The sequence below is a fragment of the Thermobia domestica genome, chromosome 13 (assembly GCF_964235325.1).
Source record: "Thermobia domestica chromosome 13, izTheDome1.hap1.1, whole genome shotgun sequence".
Classification (NCBI taxonomy): Eukaryota; Metazoa; Arthropoda; class Insecta; order Zygentoma; family Lepismatidae; genus Thermobia; species Thermobia domestica.
The window spans coordinates 74,327,692-74,350,309 of record NC_137466.1 but is presented as its reverse complement, the minus strand read 5'-3'; the positions used below and the strand labels follow the sequence as shown (position 1 = coordinate 74,350,309).

Genomic DNA, 22,618 nt, shown 5'->3' with positions numbered 1-22,618 from the left:
GGGGAAGCGGTCGCTTCCCGCCCCTCTGGTGTAGTCACTGGAGCAGTGCAACAAGGCGGAGTGGTCAGGAGGAAAGTTGACCCCTCTGTGACCACCGTAACTCCCTGAAACTTTTAGCTGATGGTATGTTAATGAGTGACTGTGATGAACTTAAGTTAGCCCTCCTCCTTCCAAAAATATATCTTGGCCCCCTCTATTTTAATGTCCTGGCAATGTACCTGCTGACAACTCCTACTTTTCTTATGATATTGTGTATAATTTGGATCTAGTAAGTTTGATAAAAACCCTTCATTGAAAATCACTTTTTGTTAGGGAATAAAAAAAATTTCACTGCTACTGAATCGCAGTCCTGGACTTGTTCTGCGATTTGATATAGGAGCTCAAGTGATTGCGAGTGGAGATGAGAATAGGTTTCATGGGAACTTTTACTCTTCTTTACAACCAATAATTTTTGTACTTCAAATATTTTCAGGCTCAAAATTATTATTTATTATTTTTTATTTTTATTATTATTTATTATTATTATTATTATTATTATTATTATTATTATTATTATTATTATTATTATTATTATTATTATTATTATTATTATTATTATGTTCCACTCTCAGCCAAAGGAATGTTCTGATGTATCTTTTTATAATTCGTAAAATTTCTACCACAAGCATCTCTAGCAAGATGATTCAGGACCCTTCCCCCCTGCCCCCTCGAAACGAATTTCTAACACATTGACTGCAACGTGAGCTATATATGGCTCACAATGAATTGGTCCTTGAGGCAACGTGAGCCTTATATGGCTCACGACAATCTGGTCAATGAAGCCCCGTAAGCCATTCGTGGCTCACGCGTTATCTTTTAGATGTTTTTAGAAGCCCTATGATTCATGGAAGCAGTTTTTGTGGGTGGGAGATGATGAATTATATCCTGAATGTTAATGTTTATTGCTTAGCTTTCCATAAATCCGTACATGGCCACACTGAGAATAGTTGAAAAGCGAAACTCAACTGCTTAGTTTTCTAGAATGAATCCTGCACTTGTTCGACTTTGGAAGTAGAATTTGGAGATATATATATTGCACTGAAATAAGCACAATACTGCGAGCTGCCAACAACACATATAGATGAATGATCACCGTTGAAAAAGGTGCTAAGCAAGTGTCTAAACCGAAAGTTGTAGTTGACTACAACCGTGCAAAATCATTCATTGATCTCTCAGATCAAATTAGCAGTTATTCAACTCTCCGGAAGACTGTCAAGTGGTATCGGAAAATAATATTCAAAATTATCTTTGGCACTTCTGTTGTAAATGCTTTGGTTCTTTTCAATATGGCTAACAAAGGAATGGAATCCCTAATGAAGATTACAGAATTCAAAGAAAAAATATGTCTCAATTTCCTTAAAAGTGAGGATTAACAAATCTCTCATAAGGCGTTGCTTCCCCAGCAGACCATTCATAAGTTTGTCGAGATGGAAGGCAAAAAAATCAACAAGATGTCGCTGCACAGGGTGCTACAAAAGAAAAAGAAACTATCAGCACAAATGAGACTTCAAAGAGAATGAAACGTTAGAACAAAATATACCGGTACAGGATGTGAAGTTTTTATGTGCATCGAGTGCTTTGGTAACTCCCATAAGATACATTCCAACTCTAACGAGGTACGAAATGTAATAAAAATGTTTCTTTTCTACTATTTTACTATCATTGGGCCCAGTAGACAACAATTAGTACAAAATTTGCCAGTGGCTTCCGGTGACCATATTACAAATATTTGTAGGCTCCCTAGATACAAGTCGAAATTCGGCTTGGGCAGTCAATGTGCTAAATAAGTGTTTGGTCGCAGCGTCTGAATGAGACCCCGAAGAGTATACCATTATATAGCATTTTCTTTTTATTTTGATCTGTAAAATAGTTACTTGTGGTCTTTGACTGCCATTTTTACAACACGATACATATATAAATTTTGACATCTTCATGGTTGATTTGCTGAGCCTTTGCGTTGCACCTCGGCGATAATTACACGATAATTTTAATTATCGTTTTATCTCCTGCGTGGCGTCGCAAGAATTTGAAAAGTCAATCAGAATCTCAGAGTTTATATGGAGTGGTAAGTACCGATTTCTATTATTATATTGCTAATTATACACCACCCTAACGCATTATAGATATTAAATCATCTACGTATCATTGTGAAACATGGGAACTTTTGTATACTCAAAAAGTAAAGAATATATAAAAATCCTTAACTTACGAACAACAATTAAATTAGTTAAATGGTCAGCTGGTGCACTGGAATTCAGAACCTTAATTTGATTTAAAATCATAATCATGTATAAATAACGTACCTGATCTGCACACCAATACCAAATTGAAGCTGGCGTTTGACCGAGTAGGAAAGCAGGCCATGGCATATCGGAATCTATTGGATCACGTAACATAATCCATGAATCTTCTCTAGGAATGCCACACGTTGAATTTGGAAAAGTTTCATTAGGCACAGCTTGGAGGTATTTAACTTGAAGTTCTGACCAACCACCTACTTCCATCAGGCCTTTAAAAAAAAGTTCACAATAATAAAACAAAAAACTGACAACGAAACTGATAATTTTACAGACTGGAAACGATACTTATATATAAATTGTTTACGAGTATCTTTTCTGGGTTACTTGTTACTTTGTTGTTTCTGAATTAATATCTTCCTTAACATATAATCTGCTGCTACTGATATATTATGACATTAGGTTGAGGAATTAATATAAACTATTAGCAGTGAAGAAACTAAAAATCACAAGCTAATTTATTACTCAAACAATACTAAATTTTGCAACTGAACACATACGCAACAGGTATACTTTTTACTAATTTCTATTATTATTATTATTATTATTATTATTATTAGTCTGTAATACTCAGCTGAAATAGTGAACGTAATTGAAGGGCACAGAGAAAACCCTCGTCAGCGCAATTTCGCAATTATTAAAATGAGATGACAGACATCAACGACGCCGTTCGTCTCTCTACTTTGATTGCATGGAGTGATCTGGTAGGTTGGTTGGTTGTTTATTGGTTGTTAGACTACATATCCAATTGCAAAACTCGTTTTCTCCAGTTATGGTTTTAAATTGAATTATGAGTTTTACAGAGTTATACCAAGATACACACAATCTAGCTGGCAGAAACTGCTGCATAATATTATTAAAGATTATCATGTGATAATATGCGCCTGCTAGATTGTGTATCTTTGTATATAAAATACTGTGAAACTCATAATTCAGTTTAGAAACGAATATGGAGAAAACGAGTTTTGCAACTGGATGACAGAACTCCAGTTTATTTTATATAAATACACGTAAAAAGAAATGGTGAGTTAGCACGTTCTTCTCCAGGACCCTTCCATTATAAAGATAGAAAAGCCCTAAACGTAAATTTACAGTTTAATAAGACTGAAAATTACACCCAAGTAATTTCATCTTGTACCTTAGTAAATCTTGTTTTTTTTCTAAACCCTGTTTAGACACGGATAAAAGGAACAAAATTATCGCTTTGCTCGAGTTTCCCTTAGTACCTATTTTTGGTAAAGATATCAAATGTTGATTTTTAAACTTAATAATTTATTTAAAAATATTTTATCGAATTGAAGAGTATTATTAAAGTACAATTTTCCATAATATATATATATATATATATATATATAATTATAGTTTTCATTTGGAGATAATTTGTTGAAAGAAATCTGTACTATTAGCACGTAAACTCCAGTAATGTTTATATACAAAAATATATATATGTCTCTAGTGTGATGTCGGAACTTGTTCCTTGTGTATGTAAAATACTATTTGATTTAAATACAAGCTGACTATAATTTTGGTCTAAATCAATGTATGCATGTATGTAATTCATACTATGAATGTGAATTACAATCACGAAGCACACGGAAATCAAGAAAAACGACTGGTTATTTCACTAAAATACTCAACAAGATCAAGGAGTCAAATATTTGTTCCCGATTTATTAATAAAACTGATGAAGTCAATGGCTTCTTTGCTGTGTTTCGTTAATAGTACAGGAAGACGGACAGACGGACGGATGGACACACACACACACACACACACACCAAAAAAAGTACCGTTTAATAATTGCAAAATGGTAGACTCTTAAGAATTATTTCAGATTATTTTATTTTGTAAGTACTAAAGGTGCCAGAGTACAAAATCTAATGTTTGCAGTGTTTTGTAATATTCTTAACTAAAAGCTATTCTAGATGAAAGAAAGGAAAACTTAGATAATTTACCTTTTATCATAACCGCAAGGGATCCAAAAATAATGATGAAGAACTGTAATGTATCGGTGTAAATCACAGCTGCCAATCCACCAATAGCCGTACATATGTAAGTCATTACCAAAAGTAGCAAAATGCTGTACCACAAATTCCATCCTAGAGACTGTTGGATGAACAGAGATCCACTGTAGATGTTAACCTGAAATAAAGAACAGCCAAAAATAATTTTTAAAAATCTAGTTATACTAAAAGAAAGTAAGTTGATAGGCTACGTAAGCAAAGAATTTTACTGGAGAGAAAAATAAAGTAAGGAAATAAGCTAAGAAGCGACATGTGTGAGAGGATTTGTATTGCTTCATGTAAAGGAATGCATGAGCATCAGTAACTTACTTTATCCAAATGCTTTACTCCAGCAAGTGCAAATGTAGTAATTCTTCTTTGAAGGAACTAAATTGAATCAAGCAATCGCTTCAAAATTAAGGAATAACTTACAAGCTAATCTATAGTTAAAAGTTAGTTTTAAAGAAATAAATAAAAACTTAGGTCAAGTTTGATATTATAATAAGGTACCTGGACATGCCTCTTCTTATTGAAATCGTCTCTTCCTTATTGACACTGTATCTCCTTCTGTTCCTTTTGCTAGAAATATATTTATTATTGTAACAGTTATCAACATAACAGTTGACCCCTGCATCTCTTTCTATGTTCTTCATGTCTATTACATGCATGCAGGTTAAGAAATTTGTGTACTGGGAAAAAACTATTCCTAACACAAAATCTACATTATATTACCTAATATCTAATACATCACGTACAACAAAGCGTATATACACTTCTTTGCAGGAGTTTATAAGAAAAATGTATTCCAAAACTTACGAAAAGCATTATCTGCTATGACTTCCTGTCCATTATTTTAACGCTATAGCTTAATTTCCACACATCCTATTGCATTTTTTTTTTTTTAAGAACTCAGAGAAAAACTACAACTACTAAGTTATGCGATTCATCTGTTCTTGCGTGCATCTATTCTTGAGTATTTCTTTCTTTTCTCCTTCCCTCAAAATAGTTTTGATTGAAAATACGGCTAAGGCAATGTATAGCATTTTCAGCAATTTGAGCTGGAATTGAGACTTTTATGCGCGTGCCTAAATACGTCCCTTTTAAAAAAAATGTTTTCAATGAAAAAAAATAGCATCTTGTATTATTAAACTGCGAGATGATGTCATTTCATAATTCACTTATAAGATATGATCTATAGAGTGACAAAAGCGCGTACGGTGTGTTGATTCGATTTTGGATTAAGCTTAATTTGACATAAATTATCTTTGTTTAATTTCATGAAATGTTTCCAGAATGCAGTCAAGTCAAATCTTTATAACGTCGAAAGTGAAAAATCAAATATCTCCTGCACCTTAGTAAGTTAATAGTGACGCAATTGATCACATTGCAGTTCTCATACCCATTTTCAGAGATTTTTGGTCGGAAATTCGGAAGATGTTACAAGTATTGTGATTATATGCACTTTGCATTTTCGGACTGGCCACGTTGGCTACTTGGCGATCGCCAAGGGCCTGAAGCCCGATGGGTCCGCAGGAATCATCAGGCGCAGGACCTGTAGGTCTCGATCGAAATTTCGCGATCGCAAATGCTTTCTTGACTCTTCCTATGTAAAAGGTTGTGAAAGCGTAAGTTCGTCTTTACGAAAGAAGTCTTTTCGGGTCCCCCTTGCTCATATTAGTACAGTCCCCGCGAGCCACTAAAACTTTGCACTTAGCTAAGGCCCCTCTAGTCCATACGGAAAACATGATTTTATCACTTGTGTTTTGCAACTGACGTATTAAGCATATTATATAATATGCTTAATACGTCAGTTGCAAAACACAAGTGATAAAATCATGTTTTCCGTATATATGGTGATATATATGGTGATGCTTCCTTTCGGAGTTATAGGCTACCGAAAACATGAAAAAAAAAAAAAAAAGAACTTCAAAGGTGAATAGCTCCAAAACTATGGGGCCTACCGCAGTAGGATTAAGACTTCACTTACGAACTAGTATGTGCGCTATTTAAAAATCCATGTTTCAGAATCCGAAGGTACTCACGCAACAACTTTTACAGAGGGAGTTTCGCTACGGGCATTTAATTTGAAGCACTCAAGAACTACCTCTATAAAAATTGTTGCGGAAATACTGCAGGATTCCGAAACTTGGATATTTGGATAGGGCACATACTAGTTTCTAAGTGAAGTCTTGACCCGACTACGGCAAGTCCCATAGTATTGGAGCTATGGGCCTTTAAAGTCCACTTTTTGATGTTTTCCGCAGCCTATAACTCCGAAAGGAAGCATTTGTGTACCCAGGTTGGTCTATACTTTTTGTCTTATCTTGGTGTCAGGAATCACCTCTCAAACGTTGTCCATGTTGTTTTGAAACACCCTATATATTATATAGGGGCCTTTAAGTACCCGCGCCAAGGGCCCTCAACTTGGCCAGTCCGACACTGCACTTATAGAAGTGTCACACGGAAGCCCGAAGCCCGAAACATAGTATTGTTATAAGGATATCTTGAAATGATTAGTATAATTCACATTCAATTGATTCTATTCAGCAATTTCTTTGTAACATCTCACATCTCCGTAGATATAGTGATTTTTCACACACAAATATTATGATGATTCATAGTTCGTTTACTTGAATGCAGAAACGAATTAATGCTTAGGTGTTGTTGATAAACTGTTGTGCTTAGGACTCACGCTGCTGCCGAACGAAAATAAAAGCCATTTTGTAGTTAGGAAGCTGTTTAAGTCCAGCTCATACTTTACATTTGTTAGTTTACACAATGAATATCTATATTGTGGATCCACTTGGCGTTTCGTTTACCCATTTACAACTAAAATACACCTGTATTCAGAATAAAATTTTGCACAGTAATTGTAATAATCCATTTTGGTACGTTCTTTTTAGGTCAAGGAAACTGTGATTGGTAATATCCCTGAGGAATAATCATTAAAAAACAGCAACTTAGCATTATGACAACGATTTTTATTGTTGCATACACGTTTCTTCACAGGTTTAGAACGTGTAAAGCACAGCATGTCGTGTTACGATATTTTAAGGCCTACTCATAGATTGGATTGCCTGTTAAAAGTTAACGACTAGTTTATGTGGGCCTATATATATATATATATATATATATATATATATATATATATATATATATATATATATATATATAAAGATATTCGCCGTTTGGTAGAGATTTCAAACTAGATCTGAAATTTGTTTGATTTAGCTGCTTTACGAGGCAGTTAACAAGCTAATCAAGGGCCAATCGACCAAATGGATCGAATAAAGTACATTTAATCACTGCAATGTGTTTGTTTTTGTGAACTCGCTCTCGCTCAGCTCAATTATATATTTGATCGGACGCAATTCAGACCTAATAGAAGAATGAATATTTGGAATGAAAATGAGCTGAGTACACTATTCGAGATGACTTCAGGAGATTACACGAATAATTTGAAACTTCATTTCCGATATTCTTAAAAAAATACTTTTGAATTTCAACTTCTTTCGGTTATTATTATTTTAAAATTTTGTGGCTTAGCCGACTCATTATTTTAAAAAAAGTTAGGATATTTCTCTTACACATATTTCACTGATTTTGTATTCCGACTGTCACGTGCTTAATTTTCTTGTCAGTCACCGATGAGTCACTGAACCTTTTATGTTTGAAATTGCATGTTTAAAAATGTCAGATTCAGTGTTTTCGAAAAATAGATTCTAAAATTATGGATCAGAAATGTCAGTAATATTTACCTGTGATGTCAGTCAAAATGTTAAATCCACCATACTGGGCTTTGTGATCGTACCATGTAAACCGTTTTACCAAATATTCGCATTTTTTTCCTACTAGCCAATCCATTATATATAGAAAAAAATATAGTGCATATATAGTAAATTTTTATTTTTCCATAATGTCTTGCTCAAGAGGAGTTTAAATCCCGAAACATCCTGTTGCGTACGGCACTAGTTTGTTGTGAGGATTCACGAACGTAGTTTTCGTAATTTTCTAGATTATCATGTTTTCACCTTCTTTCTCACAATCGATATTTCTATCATAATTTGCATTAAACATTCGTCTCCTTTTGACCTACAAAGTAGGATCCTGGAATTTGCTTTAAAATATAAAATCAGTCTTTATATATAGACTGATTTGATAAAGTATAACAACTAAAACTTGTTAACTGCAGTTCTTCTGGAGGGGAAAACTAAATAGAACGCTGAAGGTAATCTGATTAGTAACTTTTTAATTGATAGAACCAATCAACTTCTGAGGAGCTTACTGTAATCGAAAATCAATATCACTAGTGACTGACTTGATTTTAAAAAAAAAAAGAAAAAGAAAAAAACCTTTAAATTACTGGTTCTCTCACTATTGTTAGATTAAATGCAATTATATATGGAAAACAACGAAGGAACAGTAACTACACTCCGGGTCCAATTTTAACATTGTTTTCCAGTTTTACATGTATTTTTTTTTTTTTTTTTTTTTAATAATATCTCATTCTGAATAGATTGAGGTGTCAGGTGCAGTGGTTGAAGTGAGACGGTATGCGGTGGTATGTCATACCTCCTCTGGTTTTTCATTGATGAAGGCATACCGTCTCTGGTTTTTCAGTGATTAAAACATACCCTCACTGGAAAGTAGGTGCTAAATACATTTAATAAATCCATTTTTATACACAGTACCAATAATTAACGAATAACTTTGCACGTAAAAAGACTTAAAAATAATTCTTATGTCAAAACACCGACATTTTTCTTACCTTTTGTTTCTAAACTGTGGGTTCTTCAAAGAAGTTCACCTAGTTTACATTTTAAGTGTCATATTGAAGTGTTTCTTATATATATATAGTGTGTGTGTGTGTGTGTGTGTGTGTCTTTTTGCCTTGATGCATATAATTGAAGTGTTTTGAGCGTGGGCGGATTTAGGGGTTGTCTACTGTGGGGCGAACCTTCCGGGTGTTTGGAATACTCCACAGTTGAGTGGGGGACCGGAAGTTTTCCCGCAGGAAACTTAATATCCTCATTCGGTTTTTGAGCATTTTCGTGTATAATTCTCTATAATACAACATAAGGGATTTTTTTTTTCAGCAAGTTGTTGGATGGGATCAAAGTCTCTGCATATCCCCCCTCCCCCCGCGTTACTACAGATAAGCTCTCGAATGGTTTTCAGTTATTATGTAAGTAGATATACAATTTTTTAGGCAACATACCCTCACTGCATTTCAATATTTAGATAGCCGGTATGTCGAGTCAAAATCGTAATAAAACATACCGCCTCTGCTTTTTTTCCCACTTCGAACACTGGTCAAGTGCATTAAAGAACACATAGAACAGGAGTGGTCAACTCGTTGATCGACAAGTCATGAGAGGTAGCCCGCGGTGGTCTGTCACTGTCTGTGTACTGCCATCCCTCTAGAATTACGATTAGGAATTAGATTTCTGGGCTTTCGGCATCTAAGACCATTTAGCCCGTCACGCCCTCCCTGACGCATGACGTCCCTCGGCGAGCACACTATCCGATGAAAGGGAAGAAAGAAAGGATTGGGGATTAAAGAAAACGGCCTGGGACCATTATATTAGGTACCATCCCGGCATTTGCCTGGTATGAGTGAGGGGAAAGCGAGGAAAAACCTCACTCAGGATGACTAGCCTGAAAAAGCTGTTACACTTTTTCGACCGAGTTTTCACACTGGGAATCGAACCCTGAACCGCTCCCACCAAAGGTGAGAGCGTAAAGAACGAGATTTAACAGCAAACTTCATACTTGAAAACACATTCTAAGTTACACATGAGCATGGTTTTTCTTTTGTAAGTAAATCTATTCTTGAATGGAACATCTGTAATATTAGTGTATTTTTATTTTATTTGTTTGTTTCGAGGGAATGGGGATGAAGAAATCCATAATAGTGGTATGATATTATGTGTATAAATAGAATAACATCGAAATGTTGCACGGATCTCAGATGTAAGCTACAGATACAGGGTGTCCGAGAATCTAAGTCTGAGTATCACAAAGAAGAATGTCAGCGATGCTATTGGTAACACTGCTTTCACGGTCACGGGCAGCACTATCTGGTATATACCTCCTTTCAAGCACAGTCTGCTACCCTTGCGTTTACGATTACGTGGACCATTTCACTTGTGAAGCCATGGCTAATGTAAATGGTCACACAGCTGAGGAACAGTTAGTGCCATGTGTGTGGGCATGCGACCGACCAAACCAGGTAAAAACAATGACCCAGGTAATGACTGTGTTCAGAGATCGCTTTGGCAAGGACCCATCTCTGCCTGATGGGAAGAAACATTGTGTTCCAGGATGGGTCAAAAACAGGCCGCGTAGTAGCATGACCATCAATAGGAAGACCCCGGCCTTCGCTGTGGCAACGCTGTTCCCTACAACAGTCGAGCAGCAGTGATAATTTCAGGATGTAGTCCGAGGGATTCTTCCACCCCCACCCCTCCGAACTACAAAATTTGGTCCCAGAACCATGTATCCTATCGTGCTGAATGTAGATTTCCAGTATTTTCGTAATCTACTTTTCACCCCCCAGTAGGTTATATTGAAATTTCCCCCGTAAAAAAATCTGGAATCATTAAGTCTGGATATTGATCAGTCAGTCAGTAAGTCCTTCATTCATTCATTCATTCACCCACGACAACTTCTTCCATATATACAGATAATTGATTGGTTGTTAAATTACACAATGATAAGCAATACCATTTACAAGGGCAATTTTGCTTCATAGTAACACTTTGTAAGTATTAGGCCTACTCAACTACAAAGCCCAGATTCCTTTTTTTTTTTTTTTTTTTTTTTGAAATTGTAAACCAGAGACCTTGATTAAGCAGAAACAACCAACAGAAAATTAAGTTTAGTTTCAGACTAAAATGCTAGTATCAAAACCAGAAAAATCAAATTAACACTTAAGACTAATTAAAATGCACATTAATATTTAATTATAATAAAGATGGTTCCACAAGAGATAGGACTCCTAACTACTATTTTTAGAACTAGTAGAGTAATGAGACTAGACAAACTGTGGATGTTTTGATTTGGACAAACTTGAACGTAAAATACTGCAGTGTAAAATAAGGTTTTAAAATATCATAAATATCCGAAAGGACAACTACATAATGGATAACTTGAACTTACAGATATTTTGGTAAAGATGTAAAGAATTAGCGATAACGAAGCCAAGTATATTCTTATCCTATCACCTCCAAAGCGCTTCATCATATATTCCGGTAAAGTGCATACCTAGAAGAAAGAATCGCATGAAATTAATTTAAAAAAAACAGTTTCGCACTACTTTTTGATACATATCAAATACATTTACGGTTTGTGTAAATAATCATTTACAAGAAGTCATATTTCCGGAATGAAGGGCCAGAAAGTTGTACTTTTTGATTTGAAACTTCACTGGGGTTCACCTCTGGCGCAAAAGGTCTTAGCTTTGATTCCATGCATCGAACCTGTGGTGAAGATCGTATCTAAGTTTTCTGGTAGTTCAGCAAGGGCATAGTATCGCTACTAATGTTAGGGTGAGGGGCAATGGCATAAGATGATTTTTGAACAAGAGTACAGGATCACTGCCAATGTTAGGGTGAGAGGGATCGATTTTTAATATTTTGTAATTTCCAGATTTTTAAAAAAAAAAAAAAACCCTTCCGTTTCAGTACTAATGATTTTTGAAGGTTCATAAGAGATTATGTAATATAGAACTCAAGTCAATAGTCTATGTATGCAACGGAAATGAGTCAAAACGAGCAGCCTACTCAAGTGAAATAATAAAGCTGTTATGTATGTTGACTAGTGACTCGTGAAATTACCATACTGTTCCTGTTATTGTGGAGGAAACAGCCAAAAACAATTTAGTTATGATAAACAAAAATAAAGCGCAGAAAACTGAATACATATTTTATGTCTTAATATGTTTTTTTTTAATAATGCATGAATACATGCTTTGAAAATGCAGAAGGGTTGCAAAATAAGCTCATATTTCTTCGTAGTAATAACATGACATCATTTGAAAAACAAGTAGATGCCTGAAGATCAAGGTTAAAATACATTAAGAAAAGAATGTAATAGCGTTTATTATTTACATATTGTGGCTGGCTCCACAGGAAGAAGTAATGAAAAGAAAGCCGAGATTAGCTTTTTGAATGTCATTCTCAAATGCCTTCTATACCGCCGCTGCCGTCATGAATGGAACACGAAAACATCTTACAGATATTTGATGTAGGATATAACAAACACTTTCAAGAGGAAATATATCTTCTGGATGATTCCACGTGATTCTCTTCCTTTAATTTGATCCAAAGGATCGTTTCCATTATAGAACGCGTACCAAACATATTTTTCTTATATATATATATATATATAAACAGAATGATCTGTGCAGTAATCACGTACGTACATGCAATAACAAGCAATAGGAGTGTCACGTGTACACAATATGAAAGAGTTTGGTTTGTATGGCGTAATAATTTCTCAATATTGAGACCAGTAGTGATAGATTTTAACTATTTCCGGTTTTATTAGGAAGATTAGAGTGAAGATGGAATATTTTCCTAGGACACTTAATCAATTACAGGAAATTGCCTTCTTTGCTAGCTATTACCGTTCTCAGTCTACAGTGATTAAAGTAAAAAACCGGAAATGATTTATTTCTACCACTTCCGGTTTGAATATCACCATCAACAAACTCGATTCGTAACTTTTGACCCTCTAAATCTCGGACACAATTGATGTTGATCAAAGTCATTCTTGAGACAAGGTGACCAGAACTTTTACTTTCAAAAACGGGACGCATACGAATCAGCGATGGGGGGGGGGGGGATGACTTCCACATTGCATTTTGGGACTCTCAGCAGTGTTTTCAATTTACAAAATACACAAGAAAGAATGATAACACCGCGTTTCTAACTTAAGTACTACCCAAAAATACTTTTAACTACTTCAACACTCAGAATTACCACTCAATTCCCACTTGAACCACAGAACACTCAATTCTCATTTGAATATTCAGAAGTTCTAGGCACGGCTGAACCTTCCCAATGAGTGTTGGTATGGAAGAGAGTAGAATTAGCATTGACCATTTATATTTTGAATAATAATTACGGGACCCCTAGGTCATGTTTGCTTAAAAACGGGACATTTAGGCGTCCCGTTTGACAATCAGAAAAAAGAACGGGACAACGGTTGAAAATAAGGGACTCTCCCGGCTAAAACGGGACGTCTGGTCACCTTGTCTTTAGATCTTTTGTCTCCGGACAGACATAGTAAAGAGGAGTTTTGGTAAATAGAACACAAAGACAGCTAAGTTTACTTCAGTTCCTCTTATCAGAAAACGTCATGTTAATTGCAAAATAAAATGAAATCTTTCAGTTTTACGTCTCATAGTTATGCCGGCTAGGCTAAAGGAGATGATGATGAGAAATAAATGCAATGGTAGAATGTAGAAAGTGGGAGGAAACGGGACAAAACCCACGAACACGGTGTTTGTCCATCACAAAGTCCATTTCGCGCGAGTTAGAATCGAACCAGGCCCCTCATGCACCAGAAGTAAAGGCTCTACCACTAAGCCACCGTGCTCCACATCACGTTAATTAAAGTTCGAAGTTCTAAATCTTAACCTAAAAAGCTAATCTAAGTTAAGCAACTAGAGATATGATAAATATGTACAGAAGATCGTAAGTAGTTGATTTGAGAGGTATTTTCAACATAAATATAAGCAATATAAGCTATTTTTTCCTATTTAGAAAAAAAATACCATCCTTTCGTTCTATCACAGAAGATCCAATCTGAATATTCAATTCATAATCTCTCATCAACTGCAGAATGTGATCTACGAGGGTATTTTCAATTAATTAAGACTACATTCATGTTGCCTATAGCTTTTGTTAAAACTACTTGTTGCATCACTGGCGGCTCGTGAGAGGACACAACCACAAGTGCCTCTGACGGAGGGACAGTGGGGACGTGTCCCCTACGAGATAAATGGATCAATGCTGAAAGTATTTAGATCTATATGGAAGAATACAGACAGAATAAATTAAAGTTATGTCTGTTCTTAAACATCAGGTTAATGCGATTAGAATATCCACCTGACGTGTGTCACTTTCAAAGAAGGATTTTTTTTTTTTTTTTTTTTTTTTTTTTTTTACGCTTCTTGGTTAGTCAAAGTAGTCTCGGCTGCAGGCACACAATTTTTTCATTGCTTAACCAGCAACAATTGATTTCCAAGATGAAGGGAGACAGGAGAAGGAAAGGAAAGGATATATAGAAAGTTTATCTGCGAATTAAGAAGGAAACTCTACAAAGACAGGGAAATATACAATAGAAGCGAAGGTAACAAGAAGAATTTCAAAAGATAGAGAAATTTGAATATTATATATGAGAGTAAATTTCATGCGAATACTGTGGAAGCGCAGCAAGGGACAACAACTATGACAATATAGAAACTAAAGATAGAAATGAGTGTTTAATGAGCAAATTGAGATGAGGAAGATGGAAAGAATACATTGAGGAGCCGATGACAGCAAGAGTAAACTGCACATAATGGAGGATGGTTCACTGGACAAGTTCAAAAACATACAGCGAAATGAAGAACAAAAAGATAGATCAGCGTTTCCCAACGGGTGTGCCGCAGGGAAATGAGAACAAAATTATGAATTGTATAGCAACCAAATTACAAGACAGGAAAAATGTGTATTTGTATTTCACATTACTATGAACCTCTACAATGGAAAAAAATACTGTAATTGTAATATATTATTGTATACTAGCAGCGTTCACCCCGCTTCGCTGCGGTCACCCCGGAACGCAATAAAATTTGTTACTTAGATAATTTTTACTTTTTCGCTTTCAAGTGATATGATAAAAACCATAGAAGATTGCAGTAAATGTTAACATTATATCGCCTGTCATTTATGTTAACCCGCCCCGCTTCGCTGCGGTCACCCCGGAACGCAATAAACTTTGTTACTTAGATAATTTTTACTTTTTCGCTTTCAAGTGATATGATAAAAACCATAGTAGATTCCAGTAAATGTTAACATTATATCGCCTGTCATTTATGTTAACCCGCCGAGTGACACGGTCATGCGGGTTGCATATAAATACGTTTATTTTTATACCTATGATGAACTAACAAAGGATTTGTACGTTATGGACACTTGAATGGTCAATTATCTCAAGACACTGGTAATTAAAAATTAAAGTGATATGATAAAAACCATCTAGGGTCCAAATCCTAATAACCCCCCAAAAATGAAAGAAATTGGTTCAGCCGTATTAGCGTGATGAGCTAACAAAGGATTTGTGCGTTCTCTTTTATATAATAGATAATACATTATTACTACACAGTTTGTATTTCGAAAACAGAATTTTATTAATATTTAAAAATTGTGACGTATATTAACCATGTTAATAAATTATAAGTTTCACACCGTATTACTTGTCTGTACATTTTTAATGTTCAAAAAAGTATTCAGTATCATTGTTATAACCATTATTGCTTTTTTATTGTTACAGGTTATTTCGTAATTTGAAATTTTAAAATCTCATTCCACCCTTTCGACAAAGCAAACACTCATACAAATTACCTCCATCTGTTTTAAAAGTACAAGAGATTTGTTTGTTCAGAGCTCCTTCGTGGCTAAGCGGTTAGCGTACGCGCCTTTGGCGTGGGAGACCCGGGTTCGATTCCCGGCGGGAGCTCATGTGGTTCGGATTCCACGTTAATCAGTAGGTCCACGTCTCATATAGCCTCGCTGCTGAACGGGACGTAAAACTCAAAGTCAACTCAACTCAGATTTGTTTGTTATTTAGTGATCTTCCTTAGTGAAAGGTTGGATACAGTTTTCAAAAAGAAAGTGTATTTTTAAAAGCCTGAGTCCTATATTTCATTGGAATTGTTTTCTATTTTTTTTAAATTAGAATGAAAAATAAGTATAATGATTTACGATGGGGGAAAACCAGTGATCGAGCTTTTTTTCTGTGAGAAGGAGGTCAGTAATCACAGAAAAAAAATTACGACGGTATTTTCTATTTACTACTACTACTAATAATAATATCTATGAGTGTGCCGCGAGAATTCAATTTACACCCCTAGTGTGTCGCAAGTTGAAAAAGGTTGGGAAACGCTGAGATAGATAATATACCTTTTGAGTTTATAAGAATACAGAAGAAGAATGAAAATCAAAAGTTCGCAAATCAAGTGTCATCGTAAGACTTCTTTCAGGGAGTTAAGATTTTGTCAGATAAACAATCGAAACACTTCTAAGAACGGTAAAAAAGAAAAAGGAAAAATTGTAAGATAAGGGGAAAAGCTTCATCATATTGCTGCAGAAAAATGTATAAAAATTTAGTATATTACGTAAGCTTTCTTGCCTTAGTTTGCAGTGATATTATTTCCCAAATTGCCTTTCCTCAAGAGCCGCTGGATTATTACAGCAGCTAAATCTTATTTTCGGAGTCGATCCTTTCTCATAAACAAATAATAGCAGAACACAACTGGATGGCCATCAGAAAATTGTAATTAAATAGCTAAATGCAACTGGAACATACATCTAAAATAATATCTAGAATGTAAATTAAAAAAAAAAATTAATCATAGGCAGGGACGTAGCTAAGGGGGGCACGAGGGGGCACTGGCCTCCCTAAATCTTAGCTTGGCCCCCTCAAATATTTATTTAAAATTGTTACAAATTGTTTTTATCCAACAATAAATGAATAAGTTATCCACAGTAAACTGAATTTATACATACTTCTAAGAAAAGGTTATTTTTTAAATCCATTTACAGGCTATTGTTAAACGTTAAGTGAACAGTATTAATAGTATAAGATCAGTAACTTTGGGGGCCGGGCGTCATCTGCATTAATATTGCGAGGTTCTTCCAGCCCTTAGAGTGATTCCAGCCTTATAGTCGGCTTGAGGTACTAAGGGCTAAGAATGTATGCGAATGCACTTTTTGTAACCGACTTGTAATACAAAACTGAAAGGCCGATTGCTGGATTTTGCAACATAGTGCTTTATGTTTTAATTGTTTCACGAGAAGGTATTGAGAATAGAATATATCAACTATTTAGACACTTATCTGTGTTGTCAACACTGCGGTTGAGCGAGAAAGTCAACAAATTATCGGGAGTACACTATATTATATATATATAATATAGTGTACTCCCGATAATTTGTTGACTTTCTCGTTCAACCGCAGTGTATAATATATATATATATAATGGGTGATTCCATTTGCAAATATGATCCCCCAACTCAGAACTCTGGCTATGTTCCTGATTACAGAAACCACGCAGGGATTAAAAATAAAGAAACTAAATTTAACCAAAGTACAATTCGACAAAACATGCAACGTACTCTTAACGAAGACATTTCTGATGAAGACGACAACCGTAAAATATTATAATATTTCTTCATCAATAACGGGTAACAGAGGAATAGAAGACTTTTTGTGAACATCGACGACAATTTTAGGCGGAGGCCTCAAGAAAATCATACGGTTAGGAAGAAATAGACAATGAATCTGAGAGAAAATGAATAAATTTCGTTAAAAATAAAGTAAATGATAATACCGAAAATAAATAAATGGAAGATACGTTTAATTTGTTTATAAATAGTTTATGTTGCGCCATAATATATGGGAAACTGTTGCTGTCTAAAAATAAATAAAATAGGACTGTAACTGTGCGCATATCAGTCATGATGATTACAAAAGTAACACGCATCTTAAATCCTTAAAGGATGAACAACAGTGCCTTCACGGTGCCAACAATAATTTGACTTCCATACTATGGTATGCATAAGTGTTGGAAGCAGGGTTGCCAACCGTCCCGATTCGGTCGGAACTGTACCGATTTCTGACATTTGTCCCGCGTCCCGACCAAACATTCGTCGGGACGCGTATTGTCCCGATTTATCGATTTTCAAAGTTTATTAATATTTTACTGGGCCATTTTCACAAAGGAATAACTTATTCTTTTACACACACAGTTTTACGTCTAGAATCAATTTAACAAATTTATGATTTGACTCATGAAAAAATAGATAGCAGCACGTCTTTAATTTATAGTTATTCCCTAATTGTTTTGTGTTAATATTCCAGCCGATTATGATGATAGTATATTCCATGCAGTGCTAAAAATATTCTTTTTGCAACCTCTACATGAAAGTGACTGCTATCTCAGTGGCAGTAACACTAGCGCTCACTTCAGCGGATAGCCGCACGCTAACTTTACCGGGTATCGGCCGTTTGCTAGATCTGCCACCAATGTCGACGTCGTCTTCTACTTCACTTTTGTTTGGCGCGCAATCGCATGTAGCTGTGCAATATTATTCTGTTCTTCGACATTAAGTTATAAAGTTATTTTTTATATACAGTTCATCATGTGTTGAATATCCGGGGGGGGGGGGAGCTCCATCACTGATTATCCGGTCCCGATTTTTTCTTTAGAAAAGTTGGCAACCCCGGTCGGAAGTCTTATAGAACGGCTTTGTCCGTCCGTCTGTCTGTCGACAAGTATCAGAGCACAAAAGTAAGAGATATAGAGAAGGTTTTGTGCAATCGATTCAGTCCCCCACGAATAGGTTTCGTATCTGTTAATTCTCTACTCAAACTAGAAGTGGTTCAAATTGGTCATTCTTGGTTTCAACATTTATTATCATAGAACGAAAACGGTACGAGATAGCGAGTTTTTTTTTTCTTTTAATGGTTCAGCGTCCCAAGACAACATAACATGATCATCCGCTATACTCTATCGAAACCAGAAGTAGTTCAAATTTACTATTCCTTTGGCGTGGGGGACCCGGATTCGATTCCCGATGGGAGCTCATGTGGTTCGGATTCCACGTTAATCAGTAAGTCCCGTCTCATAAGCCTCGCTGCTCAAAGGGACGTTAAATTCAAAACCAACTCAACTCAACTCAAATTTACTATTAATTTCGGTTTCAATGCTGATTTCTATTGAGCAAAAGCAATAAGATATCGAAATGCGGTTTTTCCCTTCAATTCAGCTTCCTAGGAATATGTTCCGTCTCCTCTATTAACCTCTCCTATTCAACTGTGGTACCTTACAAATTATCAATTTCTGGTTCCAACATTTATCGCCATAGAACAAAAATGATATAACAGATAGCAACGAATTGTTTCCTGCAATCAAGAGAATATATTACAACCTACAACACTACCAAAACCAGTGGTGGTTGAAATTTACTATATGTCCGGTTTCAATACTGTTGTCCATAGAGAAAAATTAAAAGGTATGGATATGCGATTTTTTTAAAAAATATCGATTGAGCTTGTAGAGAACAGGTACCACATTTTCCCTTAATCCTCTATTCAAGCCGGAAGTGGTTTACATTTACCATTTCTGGTTTCAAATTTATCGCTGTAAAATAAACTATAATAGATAGCGACTTTTTTCAATCGATACAGCATTAAGATATATATATATATATATATATATATATATATATATATATATATATATATATATATATTAGGGTGTTCATTTATTATGTAGCCAAAATCCACTGGTGAAATCCTCACACTCAAACGAGAAAAAAGTTCATATGAACATAAGGCGAAAAACGCTTTGTTACGAGATGCGAGAAAATTGTAACTTTGAGGCTGCCTAGCATGAAAACTATGAGAGATACATTATCTAAGGCGGTTTAAAAAATATTAGAGGAACTAGTACACTGTCTATCTAAATAACAATGTTTCAGAGTTGGGTTGTACCGGCGCACATGATTTTAGAGAGAGGTGGAAGAGCGGAAGATATACCACAGTTCCCTCTATGAAATCCGTTGCGCCGATACGTCTCAACTCTGAAACATGGTTATTTTGATAGACAGTGTACTAGTTCCTCTAATATTTTTTAAACCGCCTTAGATAATGTATATCTCATAGTTTTCGTGCTAGGCAGCCTCAAAGTTACAATTTTTTCGATTTTCTCGCATCTCGTAACAAAGCGTTTTTCGCCTTATGTTCATATGAACTTTTTTCTCGTTTGGGTGTGAGGATTTCACCAGTGGATTTTGGCTACATAATAAATGAACACCCTATATATATAAATCAGAATCCGGAACACTATATCAAAGCAGGAAGTGGTTGAATTTACTAGTACTTCTGTTTTCATTATTGCCTTTCATAGAGTATATAGGACTATAGAAGAGATCGAAATGATGATTTTTGTGCTCTCCCTGAGGAACAGAACCCGGGACGGGACTACGTGCACCGTAGACACACTCGCGCTAACCACAAGACAAGCGAGGATAGCTGCATAGCCTAAAAATTCTTAATGAATCTTGGTACCGAAATAGCTTTATAGATAATAATTTTAACGAAAGAGTGTAGAATTTGATCTGATAATTTAGGTTTTAACTAACAGTTACGGGACACTTTATTCATTTTTTTTTAAACGGGACATTGAGCATCCCGTTTGAGAACAAGAAAAATGTTGGGACAACGGTTGAGAAAAAGTGTGTCCTGGCTAGTCCGGTCATTTTACTACTGTATTATCTGTATTGTGAACTGTGTACACCACATTATGACTACAAAGGCTCAGCTGAAGAATATTGTGGCCTAACCAAAACCACTATGCATAAATGTCTAGATCGAGAAGATACGGTACTTGGCCAATGAATTTTAAAATTCGAAGAACTCATACTGTCAGAAACAGATATCTCTATAACCAAGGGCGCCAATCCTGCCCCCTCCCCAAAGCTCATGAGTCCCCTATTGTATTTATGAATATACAATATTTGGCGTAATTTGAATGAAAGTTGTCTTAAAATCCTCATATATATACCTTCTGCATCTGAATGACCCTCTCCAAATTTACAGAGAAATCTGCACCCTTGTCTATAACTGACTTCCGACAATCCGAGCATAACATATTACAGTGAATAAACAAGCAAAGGTACTGAAAGAGGTAAATCTGTTATACGAATACTGTTGCTCGTATATATATATATATATATATATATATATATATATCGGAGATACCTACTCGGCCTGCGAATATATTCAACTCAAGAAGTAATACAAATTAACAGCTCCATTTGGATGACACTGGAATCGAACATACTATTTTAGAAAGCTATTTAGTTTTGCAAAATGTCATCCTAGTTTACGGATGCATGCATTTCTAAAATGTACAGAAGAAATTAAATGCCCGCTTCAGTAGGTATTCATACACAGACACGTGAAATTATACTCGTTTAACTTTAACAAAACAGCTCAAATTTTACTAATCCCAAGCTAACCCGACCCTACTCTACTCTATCATACCCTTTTAAAGCGATCCTACTTATCGATGTGCAGCTGGAGGGTGTATTGTCAAGTTCGCCCTATTATTTTTGAACAGGAACATATAAGTAATTAAAATATATGGAGATCTTACCTCTGACATCTCTAATAATACAGGGTGATTCTTTATAGGATTTACAACTTCAATCAATTGTAATTCTTTATTGGAACCACATACAACTTGTCGTGGTTTATATGTCATTAAACTGCAAAACACTTCAAGCTGGACTCACGTAGTGAGTAGTTGCGGAGTTGACTACACAAGGCGCCACTGGTCAGTCGTTGAAAATGGAGACTTTCACTGGTGCGGAAAGAGCTAATGTGTTTTTGTTTGAAGAAACGAAGTCAGCAACAAGTATACAGCGTAAGTTTCGCACACAATATGGAAAGGAACCACCCACCAGACCAACAGTGTACAAGTGGCACCAGACATTTGTTGAAACTAGGGATGGGCAAAACCGGTTTTTATAAAAACCGAAAACCGGTTTCTATAAAAACCGAAACTCGAAAAACCGACATTTCGGTTTTCTCCAAAACCGGTTCGGTTTTCACCGAAACTGGTTTCGGTGAAAACTTTCCGAAAACACAAAACTATTTCTGTGGAAATGGATTCGGTTTCCGGAGAACAACGAAACACCGTTCTGGTCAGAAATAGAACAAATTTTGAAAAAAAAAAAAAAACGGAATCTGTTTTGAAGGAAACCAAAACCGGATCAGGTGAAAAACCGAACCGATTTTGAAGAAAACCGATAACCGGTTTCGGAGAAAACCGAAAAACCGTTTTTTGTGCCCACCACTAGTTGAAACAGGTTGTTTTGTGCGACACACAAAGGCTCTAAGGCGCTCACCCGTGACTGACAATGTGGTGGAAACAGTTTAAGGAGAGTTTTGTCCGCAGTTCTCGAAAATCTACAGGACGTGCATCACGAGAAGCTGGTATCCC

At 35.6% G+C, this 22,618-nt stretch overlaps 1 protein-coding gene across 2 annotated transcripts in view; it reads right to left on the bottom strand.

The window, feature by feature from the left end:
* Nucleotides 1-22,618, bottom strand: part of LOC145668244 (sodium/glucose cotransporter 4-like) — a 255,030-nt gene that overhangs the window by 49,084 nt on the left and 183,328 nt on the right. For both annotated transcript variants that reach the window (XM_081735925.1, XM_081735926.1), the window contains exons 5-7: nucleotides 11,498-11,602; nucleotides 4,289-4,475; nucleotides 2,343-2,548 (exon numbers count right to left, since the gene is read on the bottom strand). In XM_081735925.1, coding sequence (XP_081592051.1) covers nucleotides 2,343-2,548; nucleotides 4,289-4,475; nucleotides 11,498-11,602 — 498 coding nt within the window. The remainder of the gene's footprint in view (nucleotides 1-2,342; nucleotides 2,549-4,288; nucleotides 4,476-11,497; nucleotides 11,603-22,618) is intronic.